At 39.2% G+C, this 19,281-nt stretch overlaps 1 protein-coding gene across 2 annotated transcripts in view; it reads right to left on the reverse strand.

The window, feature by feature from the left end:
* Positions 1-19,281, reverse strand: part of LOC124147923 (laminin subunit alpha-2-like) — a 159,918-nt gene that overhangs the window by 84,538 nt on the left and 56,099 nt on the right. For both annotated transcript variants that reach the window (XM_048399547.1, XM_048399546.1), the window contains exon 2: positions 11,172-11,452. In XM_048399547.1, coding sequence (XP_048255504.1) covers positions 11,172-11,452 — 281 coding nt within the window. The remainder of the gene's footprint in view (positions 1-11,171; positions 11,453-19,281) is intronic.

The following is a 19,281-nucleotide window of genomic DNA, read 5'->3' on the forward strand; positions in this document are numbered from 1 at the left end:
CTGCTGCTGTGCTTGAGATGGCTAATTCAAAATATTTAATTCTACCTGTTTAATGCAAGCGCTTGAATAAATGAATCATTCATACCCTAAAGGCATGGTGGGGAAGTCTGCTGTGTACATAATTTTGATAGAAACAAACATCTCCATTTGAATTGAAAAGGAGCCCAGTGAGATGGAAGATTCAGAGGAAAGTCTAGACTTGTTCAAGTAACTTGGCTATAGCATTAGAGTATTGGTCTATTGGAATATTATTGGGTTTCTGGGCAGATAAATATCCATTTCATATATCCAAGATATACAACAGAGCCCCTATCACTCCTCCTCTTACACACACCTAGAAGACTCAGTGGTGGCCCAGTGGTTGAAGGGTTTGCCCATCATGATGAACAGGTTCAAATCCTCATTAGGCTGCAAGATATGAAGTCGATTCTCATCTCCTGTTTAACATCACACTCAGCAATATTCAAGCTATTTGACGCCAAACTGTTAAAATTGAGTCTGGAGACCAGACAATCCAATGATCGATATTATGAGCAAGTCACTGACCCTGCCCATCCAATCCATAAAGTCACCTCGTACGACCAGCATCGGTTACTGGGCACCTAGTACAAAACCCAGAATCCCAATAGGTGGTATCCCCCTTACGATATTACTGCACTCATTCGCTCGCCCTGAGAAGTCATTAGGTCTCAGTTATCACCTTTTCCCCCAACTAAGCAATATTTAATCTATTCACATTGACAAAATGCAGACAGTTGTATGAATTCCAATATCATTTCCCAAATGGACATTCATAAAGGAAAGTTATTCAAAGTCAACAAACTCCAAACCTGGTGCAGATGTCCTGATAAATATGCCAGGAGACTGTCTATAGTAAATGTGTAAAAACGTTTTTCAGATTTTTCAGTTCAAACAGGCATATAATGAATGAATACACACATTTCTTTACAACCTAAACACCTGTACTGGAACACAGCTAAAACTGTGTACCTACCAGTGTTCAGCTTGACCCACATATCACAATTCTATATCCATTTAAAGGACTTGAGTGCATGGCAGATGTGGTTAGAACTGAATGGCGATGGTGAAAGGTGGATACCGTTAAGGGTCGATGATAATATTATTATAAAGTCCGCTTGTTGAGTGTGTCAGAGAGAAAGATTGTCCTGATAAAACTTGCATTGCAGACATGTTCTGCCTTTTGTATCAAAAGCTTTGCTGTGGTTTGAGGAAGTTCAGTTGTAAAGATGAACTCCTGGGGAAATTGATTTGACTGGCTAAGAGGAAACCAGTGCAGCTCTCTGACTTTGGAAACTATCAGAAGCAGAAACAATCTTGAATTTATCGGTTTGTTACTCTCATGAAATTCAAACACTTCAACATGGTGTACAACATGCAGTAAGTTGACAAGGAGTGAGTGACTGGTTTTATGCAGCTTTAGCAATATTCCAGCAACATCCCGGCAGGGGAAACCAGAAATGGGCTTCACACATAGTACCCATGTCGGGAATTGAACACAGGTCTTCGGCACAAGGAGTGAACACATTAACCACTAGGCTACCCAACCTCCCCAGTATGCTGATAACCTTCCACGTGACTACTATTGACTTACAGCAGTCTATGTCTTGGCGTGTCTCGATCATCAACTCACATTCAATGACTGTTTGGTACTAAATATTCCAAAATGGGCCCCACACATTGCACCCATGTAGGGAATCAAACCTGGGTGTTTGGTGTGATGAGCAAACGCTTTTACTAATAGGCTACCACATCACCTTTCAATGATGACTTTCATTCAATGTCCTTTCACAAGATCAATAACTGTACAGTATTGTTGTAGGTGAATGAGCAACACTTTGCCCACCATCATGATGGTGTAGCCTACCTGAAGTTCCACAGAACCATCTTGGTACCACGGCTACTGCAAGTCAGAGCTGAAGGATGAGTATGAGTGAATGAATTGTGCTTCAAGCCTCTTCAAACAGTATTTCAGTAAAATCATGGTGCGTTAGCTTCAAGAAAGGCCAGAGCGGTGCAGGTCTTAGATGTTGACCACTTCGGTGAAACCAATGAGCATAAGTTATATAATGGTGCTGACAAAGCAAGAAACACAGTCAGGATGAATCTGGAATTCAAGCCCATGACCACATGTTTCTGGCATTGTTGAGGACCTTAAATGACTTGGTCACCATGCCCTCAGTATGAGAGTGAAAATATAGAAGCCATAGCCATATCGAAACCCTGTTGTAGAAAGTGACCCTGACAACTCACTGCTATCGTGAACAGTTAAGACTATTGGGTACATTTTATACTTTTGCAAGAGTATTGTTATGGTATGCTGCATATCATTGACTTCCCACAATGTTTGTCTGATGTCAAGCCAATAATCCACCATTTTCCCAGCTTTTCTGAGAACTTGCTGGAGAGTTAGAGAGTTGCTGATCTTAGCTGGATAAATATAGAAACTATTGAACATCTTCACCAAACCAGGACGTCTACAAGTTTGTTTTTTTGTTTGATGCTTTATAACCACATTCAGCAATATTCCTGAATATATGACTGTAAATTATCAAGTCTGGACCAGACAATCCAGTGATTGACATCAGATGCATCAATCTAGGCAATTGGGATACGATGACATACACCCACCAAGTCATCTAGCATGACAACCTGATCCTGTTAGACACCAGACCAACTCTAACCCCAATCTTCATGGGGGATGATTACAAGTAATACATTTTACCTTTTCCCATGCATCAATAGTTCAATGTGTGTGTATCATTAGTTCAGTGTGTGTATATCAATAGTCCTCTGTGTGTGGATCCATGTGGTTGGGGTAAGATGACACTCTATCAGCCAAGTCATCTCTATCAACCAAGTCATCTCCATCAACCAAGTCATCTCCATCAACCAAGTCATCTCCATCAACTAAGTCATCTCCATCAACCAAATCATCTCCATCAACCAAGTCATCTCCATCAACCAAATCATCTCCATCAACCAAGCCACCTCCATCAACCAAGTCACCTCCATCAACCAAGTCATCTCCATTAACCAAGTCACCTCCATCAACCAAGTCACCTCCATCAACCAAGTCACCTCCATCAACCAAATCATCTCCATCAACCAGATCATCTCCATCAACCAAGTCATCTCTATCAACAAAGTCATCTCCATCAACCAAGTCATCTCCATCAACCAAGTCATCTCCATCAACCAAGTCATCTCCATCAACCAAGTCATCTCTATCAACCAAGTCACCTCCATCAACCAAGTCATCTCCATCAACCAAGTCATCTCCATCAACCAAGTCATCTCCATCAACCAAATCATCTCCATCAACCAAGTCATCTCCATCAACCAAATCATCTCCATCAACAAAGCCACCTCCATCAACCAAGTCACCTCCATCAACCAAGTCATCTCCATTAACCAAGTCACCTCCATCAACCAAGTCACCTCCATCAACCAAGTCACCTCCATCAACCAAATCATCTCCATCAACCAAATCATCTCCATCAACCAAGTCACCTCCATCAACCAAGTCACCTCCATCAACCAAGTCATCTCCATCAACCAAGTCATCTCCATCAACCAAGTCACCTCCATCAACCAAATCACCTCCATCAACCAAGTCATCTCCATCAACCAAGTCATCTCCATCAACCAGATCATCTCCATCAACCAAGTCATCTCTATCAACAAAGTCATCTCCATCAACCAAGTCACCTCCATCAACCAAATCATCTCTATCAACAAAGTCATCTCCATCAACCAAGTCACCTCCATCAACCAAGTCACCTCCATCAACCAAGTCATCTCCATCAACCAAGTCATCTAGCATGACAACCTGATCCTGTTAGACACCAGACCAACTCTAACCCCAATCTTCATGGGGGATGATTACAAGTAATACATTTTACCTTTTCCCATGCATCAATAGTTCAATGTGTGTGTATCATTAGTTCAGTGTGTGTCTATCAATAGTCCTCTGTGTGTGGATCCATGTGGTTGGGGAGAGATGACACTCTATCAGCCAAGTCATCTCTATCAACCAAGTCATTTCTATCAACAAAGTCATCTCCATCAACCAAGTCATCTCCATCAACCAAGTCATCTCCATCAACCAAATCATCTCCATCAACCAAGTCATCTCCATCAACCAAGTCATCTCCATCAACCAAGTCATTTCCATCAACCAAGCCACCTCCATCAACCAAGCCACCTCCATCAACCAAGTCACCTCCATCAACCAAATCACCTCCATCAACCAAGTCATCTCCATCAACCAAGTCATCTCCATCAACCAAATCATCTCTATCAACAAAGTCATCTCCATCAACCAAGTCATCTCTATCAACCAAGTCACCTCCATCAACCAAGTCACCTCCATCAACCAAGTCATCTCATCTCCATCAACCAAGTCATCTCCATCAACCAAGTCACCTCCATCAACCAAGTCACCTCCATCAACCAAGTCATCTCCATCAACCAAGTCACCTCCATCAACCAAGTCACCTCCATCAACCAAGTCATCTCCATCAACCAAGTCATCTCCATCAACCAAGTCACCTCCATCAACCAAGTCACCTCCATCAACCAAGTCATCTCCATCAACCAAGTCATCTCCATCAACCAAGTCACCTCCGTCAACCAAGTCATCTCCATCAACCAAGTCATCTCCATCAACCAAGTCACCTCCATCAACCAAGTCACCTCCATCAACCAAGTCACCTCCATCAACCAAGTCAGCTCTATCGACAAAGTCATCTCCATCAACCAAGTCATCTCCATCAACCAAGTCACCTCCATCAACCAAATCACCTCCATCAACCAAGTCATTTCCATCAACCAAGTCATCTCCATCAACCAAGTCATCTCTATCAACAAAGTCACCTCCATCAACCAAGTCATCTCCATCAACCAAGTCATCTCCATCAACCAAATCATCTCTATCAACCAAGCCTGACCACCTGTTCTATTATATCACTTCTTACAATCAGCAAAGTTGATGGGGACCAATTCTAACCAGGAATTCAATAAAAGAAACCAGGCCTGGTCTACATTCATGACAAATGGGGGCTGACAGCAGTCTGCCAGGAATTACGTTCTTACTTTATCTGTTTATGAAGGAGCAAGTTCTGCAGCATAAAACAGATCCTCTTGTTTGTCTCAGATAAATTTTTATAGCCTGTTTTAGACAGAAAAATCGCAAACATCTTCCAAGTCTGAAGAGGGAGCCGTTTAAAAAGCTGGAAACTCATAAACACTTTGTTCCATCATTAGTGCAAAATGCTCCAAACAAGTTGCAATAAACCCACAAGACGTAAACAATGTTCTGTCAATGATAATTGTTTATGAAGCAGAATATGCTTGCATGTCCTCAGGCAGAGAATGTCCAGTACACCTTGATTCCCATCATCCATCATCCCCTGGCTTCTCTGATGACGTCATACATGGTACATATAGACAATGCTCATTTGCTCTACAAATTTGCTACAGTGGGGAATTTGTAGACGCGACAGTAATGTATTGTATGTGTCTTGTACACCCCAGCTATCTTATCAAAGGCAACGAGAGCAGGACAACATGTGAGGAATTGTATGTGTCATCATTAATTCAGGACAGGAGACGTTAAACATTGGCTTTATATATTGTCCAATGTTGAGCCCAATCTGGATGAGCTATATGGTTGCTTGTTGAATGGTTGCTTTGATTGCTGTGAAGATCCAGAATAGAATAGGTCTTCAGCAACCCATGCTTGTTGCAAGAGGCGACTAACGGGATCAGGTGGTCAGGCTTGCTGACTTGGTTGATGCATGTCAACGTATCCCAATTGTGTTGATCAATGCTCGTGATGTCAATCACTGGATTCTCTGGTCTAGAGCTTGATTATGTACAGACCACTGTCATATAACTGGAATAATGCTGAGTGGTGCGTTAAACCACAAACAAACAAATGCTATGGTTGCTGAGTGAGTATTATTTTATGCAGTAGTTATGACAGCAATATTTTAGCTATATTGCAACAGTCTGAAACACGTGAAAATCCGAGTTAGAATAGGTCTTCAGCAACCCATGCTTATCGTAAGAGGCGACTAATGGGATCGGGTGGTCAGGCTCAGTGACTGGGTTGATGCATGTCATCGTATCCCAATTGCATGGATCGATGCTCATAATGTCAATTACTGGATTGTCTGGTCCAAACTCGAATATTTACAGACCGCTGTCATATAGCTGGAATATTGCTGAGTGCGGTGTTAAACAACAAACAGACAGACAGGCAACAGTTTGTAAATATTTAGGCCTAGGGTAGGCCAACCAGTGGTTGAGAGCATGAGCTACAATTAGGGCTGGGACGAGTCTCAAGAGTTGGGAACAAAATGTCTGATTGGGAATTGTTTTACTCCAGCCCTGACAAAAACTATTTAGACATAAGTATCAACTGATCAGATCATGCTACACTGAAGTTGACTGAAGCTTTATCTTTACTCAAACCTATACAAGTCAAAAGGAATGTGTGCATCGTCAGAAAGAAATGCAAACATTAGGGACTTGTAGTTTAACCACAGAGCTATAGTGAGTTTTTGTCGTTAAACAATATATCGCATAACTCATGAGTCCGGGTAGTCCTGTGGGTACCCTGGGTCCGACCCAACCGACCCGAGTACCCGGGTTACCCGTCCCAGCCCTACCAGGGCATGATGACAGGACACACACTGTAACAATCTGATTCTGATCAGTTGGCTCCTTGTATGGTGTGAGAGAATGATAGCGAATATTAAACAAGTTGTATTATTCTGTTAAACTCAATAGGATTTTGCTGTGGATCGCGTAGATGTCTGCCTTTTAACACATGACAGTGAAATTCTGAAAAAGTTAAAAGCAACAAGTAAAAAATATAATAATAAACAAGCTCCCGTGTAATATCAATTTTCTGAAACGAGTGAATAGTGAATAGAGAATAGAGAGAATACCAGATCTATTCACTAGTTTCATAAAATTGGTATTACACGGGAGCGAGTTAAGTATCTTATTAAGTACTTGCCGTTAATAACTTTTCAAAACACATTTGATGGAACTATGGAATCCCGTCATGAACTAGGTCAAACGTATGAATACAATATTTAACTGTCGTGTGTAAATATGCGTGTAAACATCTAAATGTTCCACAGCATAATCCAACTGAGTTTAACAGAATAATACAACTTCAAACATTTAAAGCCGACACACATTAATTTCATACCATACAACGGCCTACCCTTAGAATTCAACACCACAAAGTTTACAAACATGTCACATTACCCAATGGAGTAATTTGTGCTAATGTATGTGTTGAAAAACACCCTAGAAAAAATGTCTGTGAAGTTGCTGGGGTCATCGAGTGTGCATAAGCTCTTTTCAGTGATCTCAGTGATCTATCATCTCTACAATGTCATTGAATAACCTCAGCAATGTTGAAAGTTTTCAATATTTGTTAATGAAACTAGTTCCAGCAGTACATAAGCATGTACATTGGTACTAAACACTGTGTAATACCAGCTTATTGTTATAAAACAGTGGTATCTTCAGTGGGTGAGTAAACAAAGTTAGGTTTAACGCTACTTGAACAGTATTCCAGTTATATCACAACATCTCAGCTTGATCTGGGAGGAAAGCCTGAAGTGATGGAGGTTTTAGACGATTAGCACTTTGGTGAAACCCAATGCATGTGTATGGTGCTGAAGCCTAGAAACATAATCAGGGCGGACCGGGATTCGAACTCATGGTGACAAATTTCTGGCATGCTCAAGGGACATAACTCTGCACAGCGAATTGCAGCACCTTAGACAACTCGGTCACCCAATCCCTCATGATGCGTGGTGTACTGGTAACTCCTTGACACCGTTGGGAATCCGCATCAAGATGGAGAGGCATCTCGAAATGGAGCTTCGTTTATGTCGCATCAAACTTGCATAATTCTGACTGAACGTGAGATCACATGAGCAGTGTCTAAAGATATGAGTTTCTTTCACATGCTCTCAGTTCAAAGATGTCATTGTTGTGTCCAGTCTGTTTCCATCGATACGAAATGTCTCAGGTCGGCCTGATGTGTGTCGTACATATATCCTACCTTTCCCTGTCCAGAAGCGACTCTGACCTGTTCACTGATCCATGACCACAGCATCAATCAGTCGTAATTACAATTAATTGCAATTAACATCTACAGTAAACTACGGTTATTACGAACTGAAAGGAACCACTTATCTTAGTTCGTAATAAAAGTAGTTCGTTATAAGCATATATACAGCATAAATACAACAAATGGCCAGGACTAAAAAATAAGTTTGTTATATTGGTTAGTTCGTTATAAGTGTGTTCGTTATGAACTTAGTTCACTGTACATACATTTGTGTTTATCCCAAAAAATAATTAATACCATGCCAACAAAAACCATTAGTTGAGTAGCATGAATATTTAGTTTATCAACCCGATACCTGACAACATGATACAGCCGTTATTAACTTACTGCTAGAATAATTACAATTAACACCTGGGGCAGTCGGGTAGCCTAGTGATTAAAGGTTAAAGCGTTAGCTCGTCATGCCGAAGACCCGGGTTTGATTCCCGACATGGGTACAATGTGTGAAGCCCATTTCTGGTGTCCCCTGCCATGACATTGCTGGAATATTGCTAAAAGCAGCGTAAAACCATACTCACTCACTCACAATTAACACCTACATAAATCTAAGTTTGTCCAATAAAAGCAATCAATTTCTTGATAAAAATGTTTCAGTTAAGAAGTATGATCATTTAATTCATCCACTCAATGCTTGACAGACATGTTGAAAGGCAATACGCAACATATCCCATCAGTTGTTATTAACGACTGCTCTCAAAAGCAATATGTTTCTCTAGCCAATCCTGTGCCATCTGATTTAATTATAAACACAAGTTCTATGGTTCCCGTGAAGTACTTCATCTAATTGCGCATAGCAGGCGTCTATATCCGACCAAGAACTGATTTCAGAACTGATAACTTTGTCCTGTAGTATCTCTACGAACTGACAAGTTGATCCCTGGTAAGAAATTGACAACATTATCAACAGTAAAGAAACTGACAACCTAGTCTGTAGCAATGAAACTGGCAATCTTGTCAATAGCGCTATCCCTCGTAGATGCCTCCCCCATGTCAGTTGTCCACAGAGGTGTGTAAGGAGCTGTCAATCACCACATTAACACCCCTGTTACCTGCACTGGGTGCTACTCACAGTTATCAGTAAACGGATAAACATGAAGATCCTATCAAATGAACCCTCCTTGTCGATATGGTACAATGTATAACAAAATTTTAGAAACACTCAAATCATTGAATTAGACATAATTAAATTTTGTTGTTGTTATTAAATGGAAAAAAAACATATGTAAGTTTATTGAAATATGTGATAGAGTGAGTGAGTTTTTTTTTACATTTTAGCAATATTCCAGCAATATCATGGCAAGGGACACCAGAAATGGCTTCACACATTGTACCCATGTCGGGAATCGAATCCTGGCCTTCAGCGTGACGAGTGAATGCCTTAACCACTAGGCTACCCCATTACCCCAAAATAGTGACTGAGTGAGTGAGGGGGTGAGTGAGTATGGTTTTACGCCGCTTTTAGCAATATTCCAGCAATATCATGGCGGGGGACACCAGAAATGGGCTTCACACATTGTACCCATGTCGGGAATCGAGCCCGGGTCTTCAGCATGACGAGCGAATCACCCCAAAATAATTAATAGACTTGTACATACATATACATGACTAAGTGAGGAAATGACAAGTAAGTCAGCAATTAATTACTTCAATAAAATATGCGTAATCACACTAGCAACACCTTTCAAATAGCATTATAATTCAAATTTAAATTTACTCAACCTTGAGCAAGGAAACCCACCCACCACTTCTTGCATATAAACTTACACCAATATCAAACACTCACCGAAAGGTATCTAATTTGAAAATTTGAATCAAAGTTCAATTCTATGCAAGTCTAATTAAAGTCACTAAAAATAAAATGCACTATGCTATGATATTCATAAGCTTATCACATTACCACAGAACGGTAAACAATCTCAGATCTCAGAAAAAAAAGTGTTAACAATGTAATTTTTGTGTTGGTAGAATGCGTCTGGGATGTTACGCTAGCTGCAATGCACTGGTTGCTTTCCATGTCCACAGTGTGCAAGGCTAATTAAAGTTCACCTGATACACCTAATAACCCACCTCTATAGGGGCATGGCTATTTAAGATACAGACTGCTGGTAAAGTATGGAGGGCTGTTTCAGCCAAAATTTATCCTGGAGCTACAGGTGTGCAGTAGCTGTTATAACATACTGGCTACAAATCATCACCATACTGCAATGTTATTCAGAGGCTTTTGTCATCTGCCAGGTTATGGGAACACTTGAGTACATAATGTTAATGAAACAACGACATATCCACTAATTATGAAAAGCGAATATGATGATGTGGCAAGATCATACTGAAGAATAATTTTATTTAAAAATTTATAAAAACATCATGCATCATTTTAAAAAGTGAGTCAGCGAATTACAATTTAACGTAGCTTCAGAATTATTTAAGCCACATAGCATTCATTCTAAAAAGATATTTGTGTACAGATTTAACTGATCATAGCCTAAAGCCACAGTGATTAAAAAAGATGAAACATTTCAATTTAACTTTATTTGCCTGAACGCTCTATTTTTGATGGATTAGTAAACAGAAAATATAACTATCAGAATCTAACAAAATATCTCTGTCAACTATTGAAACAAAAATTGACAAAAATGCATTGGATAATATCTGACCTTAAAAGAAGAACAAAGGACTTATCTTTGTTTGTTTGTTATTTGTTGTTTAACGCCGCACTCAACAATATTCCAGCTATGTGACAGCGGTCTGTAAATTATCGAGTCTGGACCAGACAATGCAGTGATTGACATCATGAGCAAAATATAAAACATTCTGCAATTCAATTAGAAATAAAAAAAATATTTTCTGACTAAAATGAGCCGACCAACCAAATAATTTTTTTTTGCCAAATAAAATAATAAAATACTGAGCTGCACAAATTTAATTTAATTAATATTTTGACTTAAGCATGCTAATAAAACTATTAATCAGAAAACTAAATCTGACTGACCTGCCCTAGATCCAAGGTGATCGTCACATAGTTGTATTTATACCCATTGGTCAGCGTTGGACTCTGCCACCATTGGTTGCTCCCGTCGATGGCATTTCTGATTGAATGGCGCTGGGCGGGATTCGAACTCCTCGCATCACAAATATCACAGTGCCGATTCTCAGCCGGGAATATCCGCACATGTTCCACAAGTTTACAAAACACTTCTGAGGTCTCTCCACACGTTGCATTGGCAGTGATTTGGGCTCTGGAGGCCAGGTTAAACACCACTGGGAACAAGTCTGAAACATAAAGGACACAGTGTTGAATTCATCTGTAAGAACACACTTTTATTTCTTACATGATAATTAAACATGGCACAGACAAACCAAGGGCTGATAGCATGAACAACAAATCCACAAGAAAGGTCACGTTTCCAAGGAATATTCCCAACCATGCCATGACAATGTGTTAGGAGTTATCTGCCCTTGCTGTTTATGAAAATCTAGAGTAATTGATACATAAGAAGATATGTTTAACACTTTCATGGGGATATAAGCATGGGTAATGGTAACAGGTTTAACCTTCAAGGGAATATCTTCATAGAAATATTTAAGCACTTCCATAGGCTACTGAGATGATGAATTTGTATTAATGCACCAGAAAGAAATGTCTCAAGTTTCATAGATCTTGCAGAGAAATGCTTATAAACCAATGCATGATTTCTGCAAGTGATAAAAGGTATTGACATATTTTCCATGAGTCAGTCATTCAAACACTGACATGAAACCACAGGCAACAACAATCTGCTTCCTGTGCCACAGTCTAAAGAATCCTTCCTCCTTGGAGAACATTTGGAAGATGTCATTACTAACACTGCTAACAGATGCTAGCTAGACGCTATTAGTATACACTATCCTTGATATGAGACTCAGACACAAACAATATCTTGTCATATATAGATACCAAGTTGGATGTCGTGAAAACAATTCCCTGAGTCTTAAGAAATAGTTCATTTCAACTTCTGCTTGCTGGATACGAATATTGCTTTAAGTGAGTGAGTGAGTGAGTGGCTATAGCTAAAGGCCCCATCAGTAATCTAGCAGCTATTCACAATGTGGGACAATTGAGGAAATTTAGGATAAGAAAGTTAGAATAAGAGTATGAATTTCTACCCTGGGCCCGGTCAGTTATTATACAGGGGGGTGGAGTGAGTGAGTGAGCTTGGTTTAACGCCGCTTTTAAGAGTATTCCAGATATATCACGGCGTGTCAGCTTAATGTGGGAGGAAAGCCCGAAGTGATGCAGTTCTCAGACATTTACCACTTCGGTGAAACCCACGATCTCGGGTATGGTGCTGACAAACCTAGAAACATAATCGGGGCGAACTGGGATTCGAACCCACAATCATAGGTTTCTGGCGTGTTCAAGGGGGGTGGAGGGGAGTCAGACAAACATTAGAGAGAGTCATTATTTTCAGTACTATAGTGCATCAAAACCACTGACACCCGACCCTGTCTGTAATAAATGACCTATCCCTTAACAGTCAGGAATCTTTTGTGCCAGTGCAATTTATATGTTGACATTTTTTTCAAATCAACTTGTCAAAACATTGTAAAATATTGGGGAAAATTTTTGCCACATCTGATTTTGACAGCTAAATGTAAAATATTTTCCTGTACCTATTTTCCTTACTTCTACAAACAATAAACATGTATTCTGCAAGAAGGCATTTGACCACATGTCTTTGAATGAAAAAAAATCAAATTTAAATTCAAATATCCAAACTGTGGCTGACACATGATTCATGGAATCATTCTTAACTCAGTTAATAAAATACAGATTTGGGACAATAACAAACAAATTGTTCCCATGTGTTTCACTCAGCTGCTTTCTGATTGGATAAATATGCCACCCCCATACACTGAATCAGGCTCAGTGATTGGATAAATATGTAAATGTTTGTACAAAACAAAGCCTGGAATGTACTACAACAGGTGCTTGCAAAGTGTTCAGTTGGAGAATGGGTGAAATATGAGATTGTTGTTAAAACACTATGGGTGTAAAAGTGTGAAAATGTTGACAAAATTATAATATGTTTAATCCATATTTATTTTGCTGGAAATGTTTTGAAGAAAAATCAAGAACATATCTTTCAAAATTCTATTTTGCATTTATTCAATTTCTTCCTTAAAATATCTATTGCTCTTTTCACATTCTCAACTATATGTACCAGCATAATTAACATGCATCAAAAATATATCAAAATGACCTTTGACCTTTGACCTGTGGGGTTAAAGGAATTTCAAGATGGAGTGCCAGTGAATCTTGATTCATGCTGCAGTTAGCAATATCACAACAAAATTGCATATATACCGAAAATTATAAAGCCTCAGTCATAAGAACCAATGGGTAATAACATGAACAACTATACAGTTTGTTGGAATACGAACGAAACAAAATCAAAATCATGTTACTAATTGTAACAATTCAATCCCATTTTGAGTTAGCACCTACAAGCATGGATAACTTGGGACTGGTCATCCTCTGAAATAAGTACCATGGGAGCTGCCTTGGAAGACTAATTCTCTGCTGAAAACTTGCAGCTACAGTGTAAAATCATACCCCATTTGAGTTGAGAGCTAGTAGTTCTAGTACCACCAGTAAATACAGTTGAAAACCACTTGTAAGTGAGTGAGGGAGTATGGTTTTACACCACTTGTAGCACTATACCACTAATATCATGGCTATGGGACACCACACATGCTGGCTAACCCGGGTGTCCGGTGTGATTAACGATTGCTTTTACCACCAGGCTAAGACCCCACAAACCCCTAAAACTACTTGGAAGAGTATTTTAGTTACAACAAGTCAGCTTGTTGGAGGGAAGACCAAAGGGGGGGGGGGGGGGGGGCAGATCATAGATGTTTCCCAACTGGATGAAACCCACAAGAACAGGGCCTACTTGCCCAAAGCGATCATCACCCTAAAGCTATTGTAAGCTTGTGTTAAAACGTGGAAGTAACCATAATCTTAGTGCTAAGATAGCTTTGTGCAGGTGGGCCCAGCTATGGTGTTGGCAGACCAAAGAGCATAACCTTGGGGAGTACAATTTGAATCCATCACCAGGATCCTGCCTCAACTAAGGGAAGCAACTATGCACAGTGCGTCACACCTTACAAGACCCGCATGTGCTGATAGCATTCTAGCCATGAAAACATAACCTGCTCAAACATTATGATTTTAACTCAAAAGTTGTCCACTAAAATGTTTAGATAATGATGTGATAAAAATATCTCAACAGTCCCTCACAAAAGTTCATTGACATGTCTACATAAGTGACAGCTTTCTGAAATAGACATGTACACAAGGCACATCCATGACTCACTCAAAAACCACTCCAAGTAGATCCAACAAGATTAAGTAAATAAGCTCACACGAACACCCCCGACCATCAACAATGAACTGCAGAGGGACTGTTTAGCATCCTATTGAAATGTGACCAGGATTTGTACACAACGTTGTCTGCATCACTGATGCTTCCGAGTCCTGTCCATCTTTCTCACCTTACCAACTATCTATACTCACATAGCACAGATAGGTAGGGCGAACAGTAGTCCAGATGTTTGTGAGAGTGAGTGAGTGAGTGAGTGAGTGTATTGTTTAAGACTGCTTTGAACAGTATTTCAGAAATATCATGGCATATCAGTTTGGAGCAGTGATCACAGTGTACGGGTCTTAGATGTATATCGTGTTGGTGAAATCCACTTTTAATGTATAAAAATAAGGATAAAATTTAATTCAGCACAATTGGATCTTTCTAGGGTAAATGGAATGTAAAATATGTAGGCAATATTTCCTGGTGATTTCACATCTTAGCTCTGACCTGTGTAGATCCGGGGTAGAATAGGTCTTCATCAATCCATGCTTGACGTAAAAAGCAACTATGTCGTAAGAGGCAACTAACGGGATTGGGTGGTCAGGCTCGCTGACTTGTTTGATGCATGTCATCGTATCCTAATTACGTGGATCGACACTTATGATGTCAATCACTGGATTGTCTGGTACAGACTTGATTATTTACAGACCACCGTCATATAGCTGGAATATTGCTGAGTGTGGCGTTAAACACAAACAAACAAACAAACAAACAAACATCTTAGCTCTATCGTGATATCCTAAAATCTAAATACTCTTCAACCCTTCCTCCCACAAAAAACCTCATAAACAGCCACTGCCCACGTCCACAAACTACATGAAATACTGAACCAGATAAACTCTGTCCAGCCATTCAGCACAACACTGACAATACGTCTGACTAAGCATTGCAGGCTGGATACTTCAAGGCATCGTGACATTGTTTTCATCTCAGTGTCTGACAAAACACCCCCTTCCTCTCCCTTCTCACACTGCCCCGCCCCTCGCCATTCTTTCTCTCCCCCACCTCCTCCCCGAGCAAGATGTGGGTATGTGATCCCTGGCATCAAAGGAACCTCTGTGAGTCACCGAGACACACAGACAAACATTACAGGCTATTAAGGGATAGATCATCCTCCTAGAAAATTGGGGTTGGGAGGAGCAAGACCTACAACCCTCCTGGGCCTTAGGAGTGTAAAAAGTGACAATAAGTTATCATGTTAGGGAATAAATAGCAATAATTAAACACACATTATACACTGTTTAAAAAATGTACTGGGAAATGCAAACTCAATATTGTGTTAAGGTGTTAGGAGACACTAAAGATATTGTGGGAGTGAATGTAGCAATTAAACTCTGACACAGAAGTAAACAGAGGTTTCATGATGTATAATTCATAAATGCCAAGGAGTTTTTGTTGTGTGATTGTGATTAAAGCAAGGTTTGGACATGAACAAGATTAAACTATGAATGCAGAAAGGAACAGAGCCTTGTAGCTCACCTGGTATGCGTCAATGTCATACTGGAGATACTTGGGCTGATCACTGTTGATCTAGCCATGTAGTTCTTAAAAACATACCGAGATAAATTTTCCAGATAGAATGTGTTTTGAAAAATACATGGTGGAAACTGATTACAAATTCATGTCTGCAAAAAATGGTTATTGAATGAAACAAATTAGCCACAATAATATGACTTTTTGTTTGTGAGATGTTTCGGTCAAATGTGAATAACTGGTCAACAATTTGTATATTTTAAACCAAAAAATAAATTTGTCTTGAAAGAGATCATAAAAAATCCAGATATGTGTATGCAGCTTCTATATTGTAGATGATTATGGCCCTTTGAGGTTTTCATAAAAAAACATGATTTAAATTTCATTTTATCTGAGAAAATAGGAGGCAACAATTCCAAGGAAACATATTCAATTATCATGTCAGGTAAGTATTAAAATAAAATAAATAAAAGCACTGTTAACCCCTTGGAGCCTATCCATTTTTTCACAATCCTCTTTTCTTTCCTCCTTTCAAAGAAAACAAAACTGCAATGATTCCATTTTTCAAGACCCTCCCCCAAGCCTGTAATTGATTTGTGTTTACCATTCCAAAATAATCTCCAGGCCACTCTAACTCATAATAAATTAAGTTCCTCAGGGATCTAAACTAAACAAATTATATATTTTTAATTAAACAGGAACCAATTTCAACTCTTACCTTCCAGTACATGTGCCAGGCTAACCTACTTAACCACTTATCATTTCAAAAACAACACTCCAGTCATTACGTGGGATTTATGGGAACTTACATCCATTAATCATATCATATTTTTCTTTCATCTTCTTGCTTTCAAAACCTTTAACATTATACATACTCCAGAAGATAAATGTTTAAAAACATGAAGACCAGTGAAGTCTTTGAATGCTTCTTATATATTCTAAGGTGTTGGACACCATCTAAGCTGGATTCAGAATGATCTTAAATTTGTGTTTGAAATTTTGTGTAATTAACTGAAGAACCTCATGATAACATGTTAGTAATTTTTCTGTCATAAAATATACTGAACCAATCTTGTCGCCTGTTGTGATGAGCAATAGAGTGCTTGGGAACTTTACTATCCCAGAATCTCCACAAACTATCGACCCAAGGATCATAATCAGGGTATATACAGGACTCAAACTCAGTATACAGGGTGCATGGTAGTTTGTCTTACAGACGCTGATACAAATATATCAAATACAGCCAATGCAAGTCTATAATGTTTGGCAAGTCTAGATTTCTGCAGTATCAGGTCAATGAAGAGAGTCTCTGGGCTCCTTTTTATTCATTTTTTTAAAGATAATTTCACAACTGTTTTTATTCTGTACAATATGTTCAATTCAGAGACTAGATGTTAGTCTAGCTGCATGGCATCTTCAGATTTTCTACACTGTTGTTTACTATGAAACTATGAAATCTGCCATTCTACTGCCAAGTGTGTGAGGCTCAAGTATGAAATGACAACTAAATGCATAAAAGCAATCCCAATCTCCAGGGATGAGTGAGTGTGAGTGAGTTTGATTTTACGCCGCCTTTAGCAATATTCCAGCAATATCATGGCGGGGGACACCAGAAATGGGCTTCACACATTGTACCCATGTCGGGAATCGAACCCGGGTCTTCAGCATGACGAGCGAACGCTTTAACCAGGAGGCTACCCGACCGCCCCCCTCTCCAGGGATGAGGGTTCATAACATAAACTGTGACATGTGATCAAGTTGGACAAAGATCACAACCGATTGATTATTTGCTTGTTGGAATCACCATTACCGTTCCTGAAAAAATAATTTTTGGATGATATGTTAGGTGGTTGCAGTTCCAAAGATCAAATTATTAATCAAATCATTTCAATGGGGGAGAGTACTTCCTAAACAATGTTCTATTTTAGGATCCCAAAAAGCCAAACCAACCATTAAAGTTAATAGATGGCAATGCATTGTTGAATTTAAAAGCCCAGACAAACTAAAAAATAAATAGAATTATTTGTCCTTTAAATTTATGGCTTTATGACCAAATGTTTTTATCAAAAACAAATAAAAACATCTGCCTGGAGAAAACAAGACTAAATTTGTCGGTTTAAAGTTAATGTTCCATGTCCATGTTTGTTGAGAGTTGAGTTATGTAGTGGGATATAGCCACAATCTTTGTGGGGATGTGATGGACAATTTATTGGTTGTAAAGCTTAGAATAAGCTCTGCTTTTCGACATCCTGCCTTGACTTCAGATTAAAGGGGCATAATTTGACAACCAGAACAGGTGAGCAGACTATTCACATCTGTAGAGATGCTACAAACTGTATGCAGGCTTACGAAAATAAACGTCAGGAATCAGGAAGCGGGAAAGATAAATATAATGATAAATAAAATGTTATGAATTTAGGAAGGAGGTGCTGGAGGTCTTTAAAATAGGATATTCTAAATGTCAACTAAGAAATGTTTTTGAATTCCCACAAATCAGGTTAAGTTAGATCGGAGTAAAGTTAGATTTGAGTTAAGTATTTAACAGAGCAGCAAACAATAATTACCGTATTCGACGTAACAAGCGCCCAGGGCGCTCTCAAAATTAGAAATAGGGGGCTCTTATTAGAATATTATTTTGGTGGAAAAAAACAGAATTGAAAGATAAATTTCGTGGTTTATGCTGACGGTCTGAACTGTTTATATACGACAGATGTATTTTTCCAGGATTTAATTGCACATAATTAAGGGTGCATATAACACACGAGTGCGTATTATACACAAATAAATATGTCTTGTGTACATTGATCAATCGGAAAGGATGCTAATTGGGATTGTTCACTTGCCAATATATTAGCAAATATTGCCGTGGGCGCTTATTAGAGTGGGGCGCTTATTACGTTGAATACGGTAAATCGTATTTATTCCAAATCAATTTGACGTGAAAACATTTTTGCTTCATTTGAATGGCAACTTAAAACATATGATTCCTTCCTGAGGTATGTATGTTGAACATCAAGGCCCACTTATGATGCCTATTGCCGGCTCCATCCACAAGGAGGCTCCTGATGACCAAGGCTTATTTATTGAGGAAATCTGTGAAACTTGCAACATCTGAAAAGCAGGTGGTTAGGGCAGAAATACACTCCAACACTCCACAGCAAGTGAGTATGAGTTAATGTTGCTGACAAATTCATCAGGAGATACCAACCTGGTCTGTCA

This window comes from Haliotis rufescens, unplaced genomic scaffold (assembly GCF_023055435.1).
Source record: "Haliotis rufescens isolate VD_foot unplaced genomic scaffold, xgHalRufe1.0.p SCAF_2, whole genome shotgun sequence".
NCBI classification, from domain to species: Eukaryota; Metazoa; Mollusca; class Gastropoda; order Lepetellida; family Haliotidae; genus Haliotis; species Haliotis rufescens.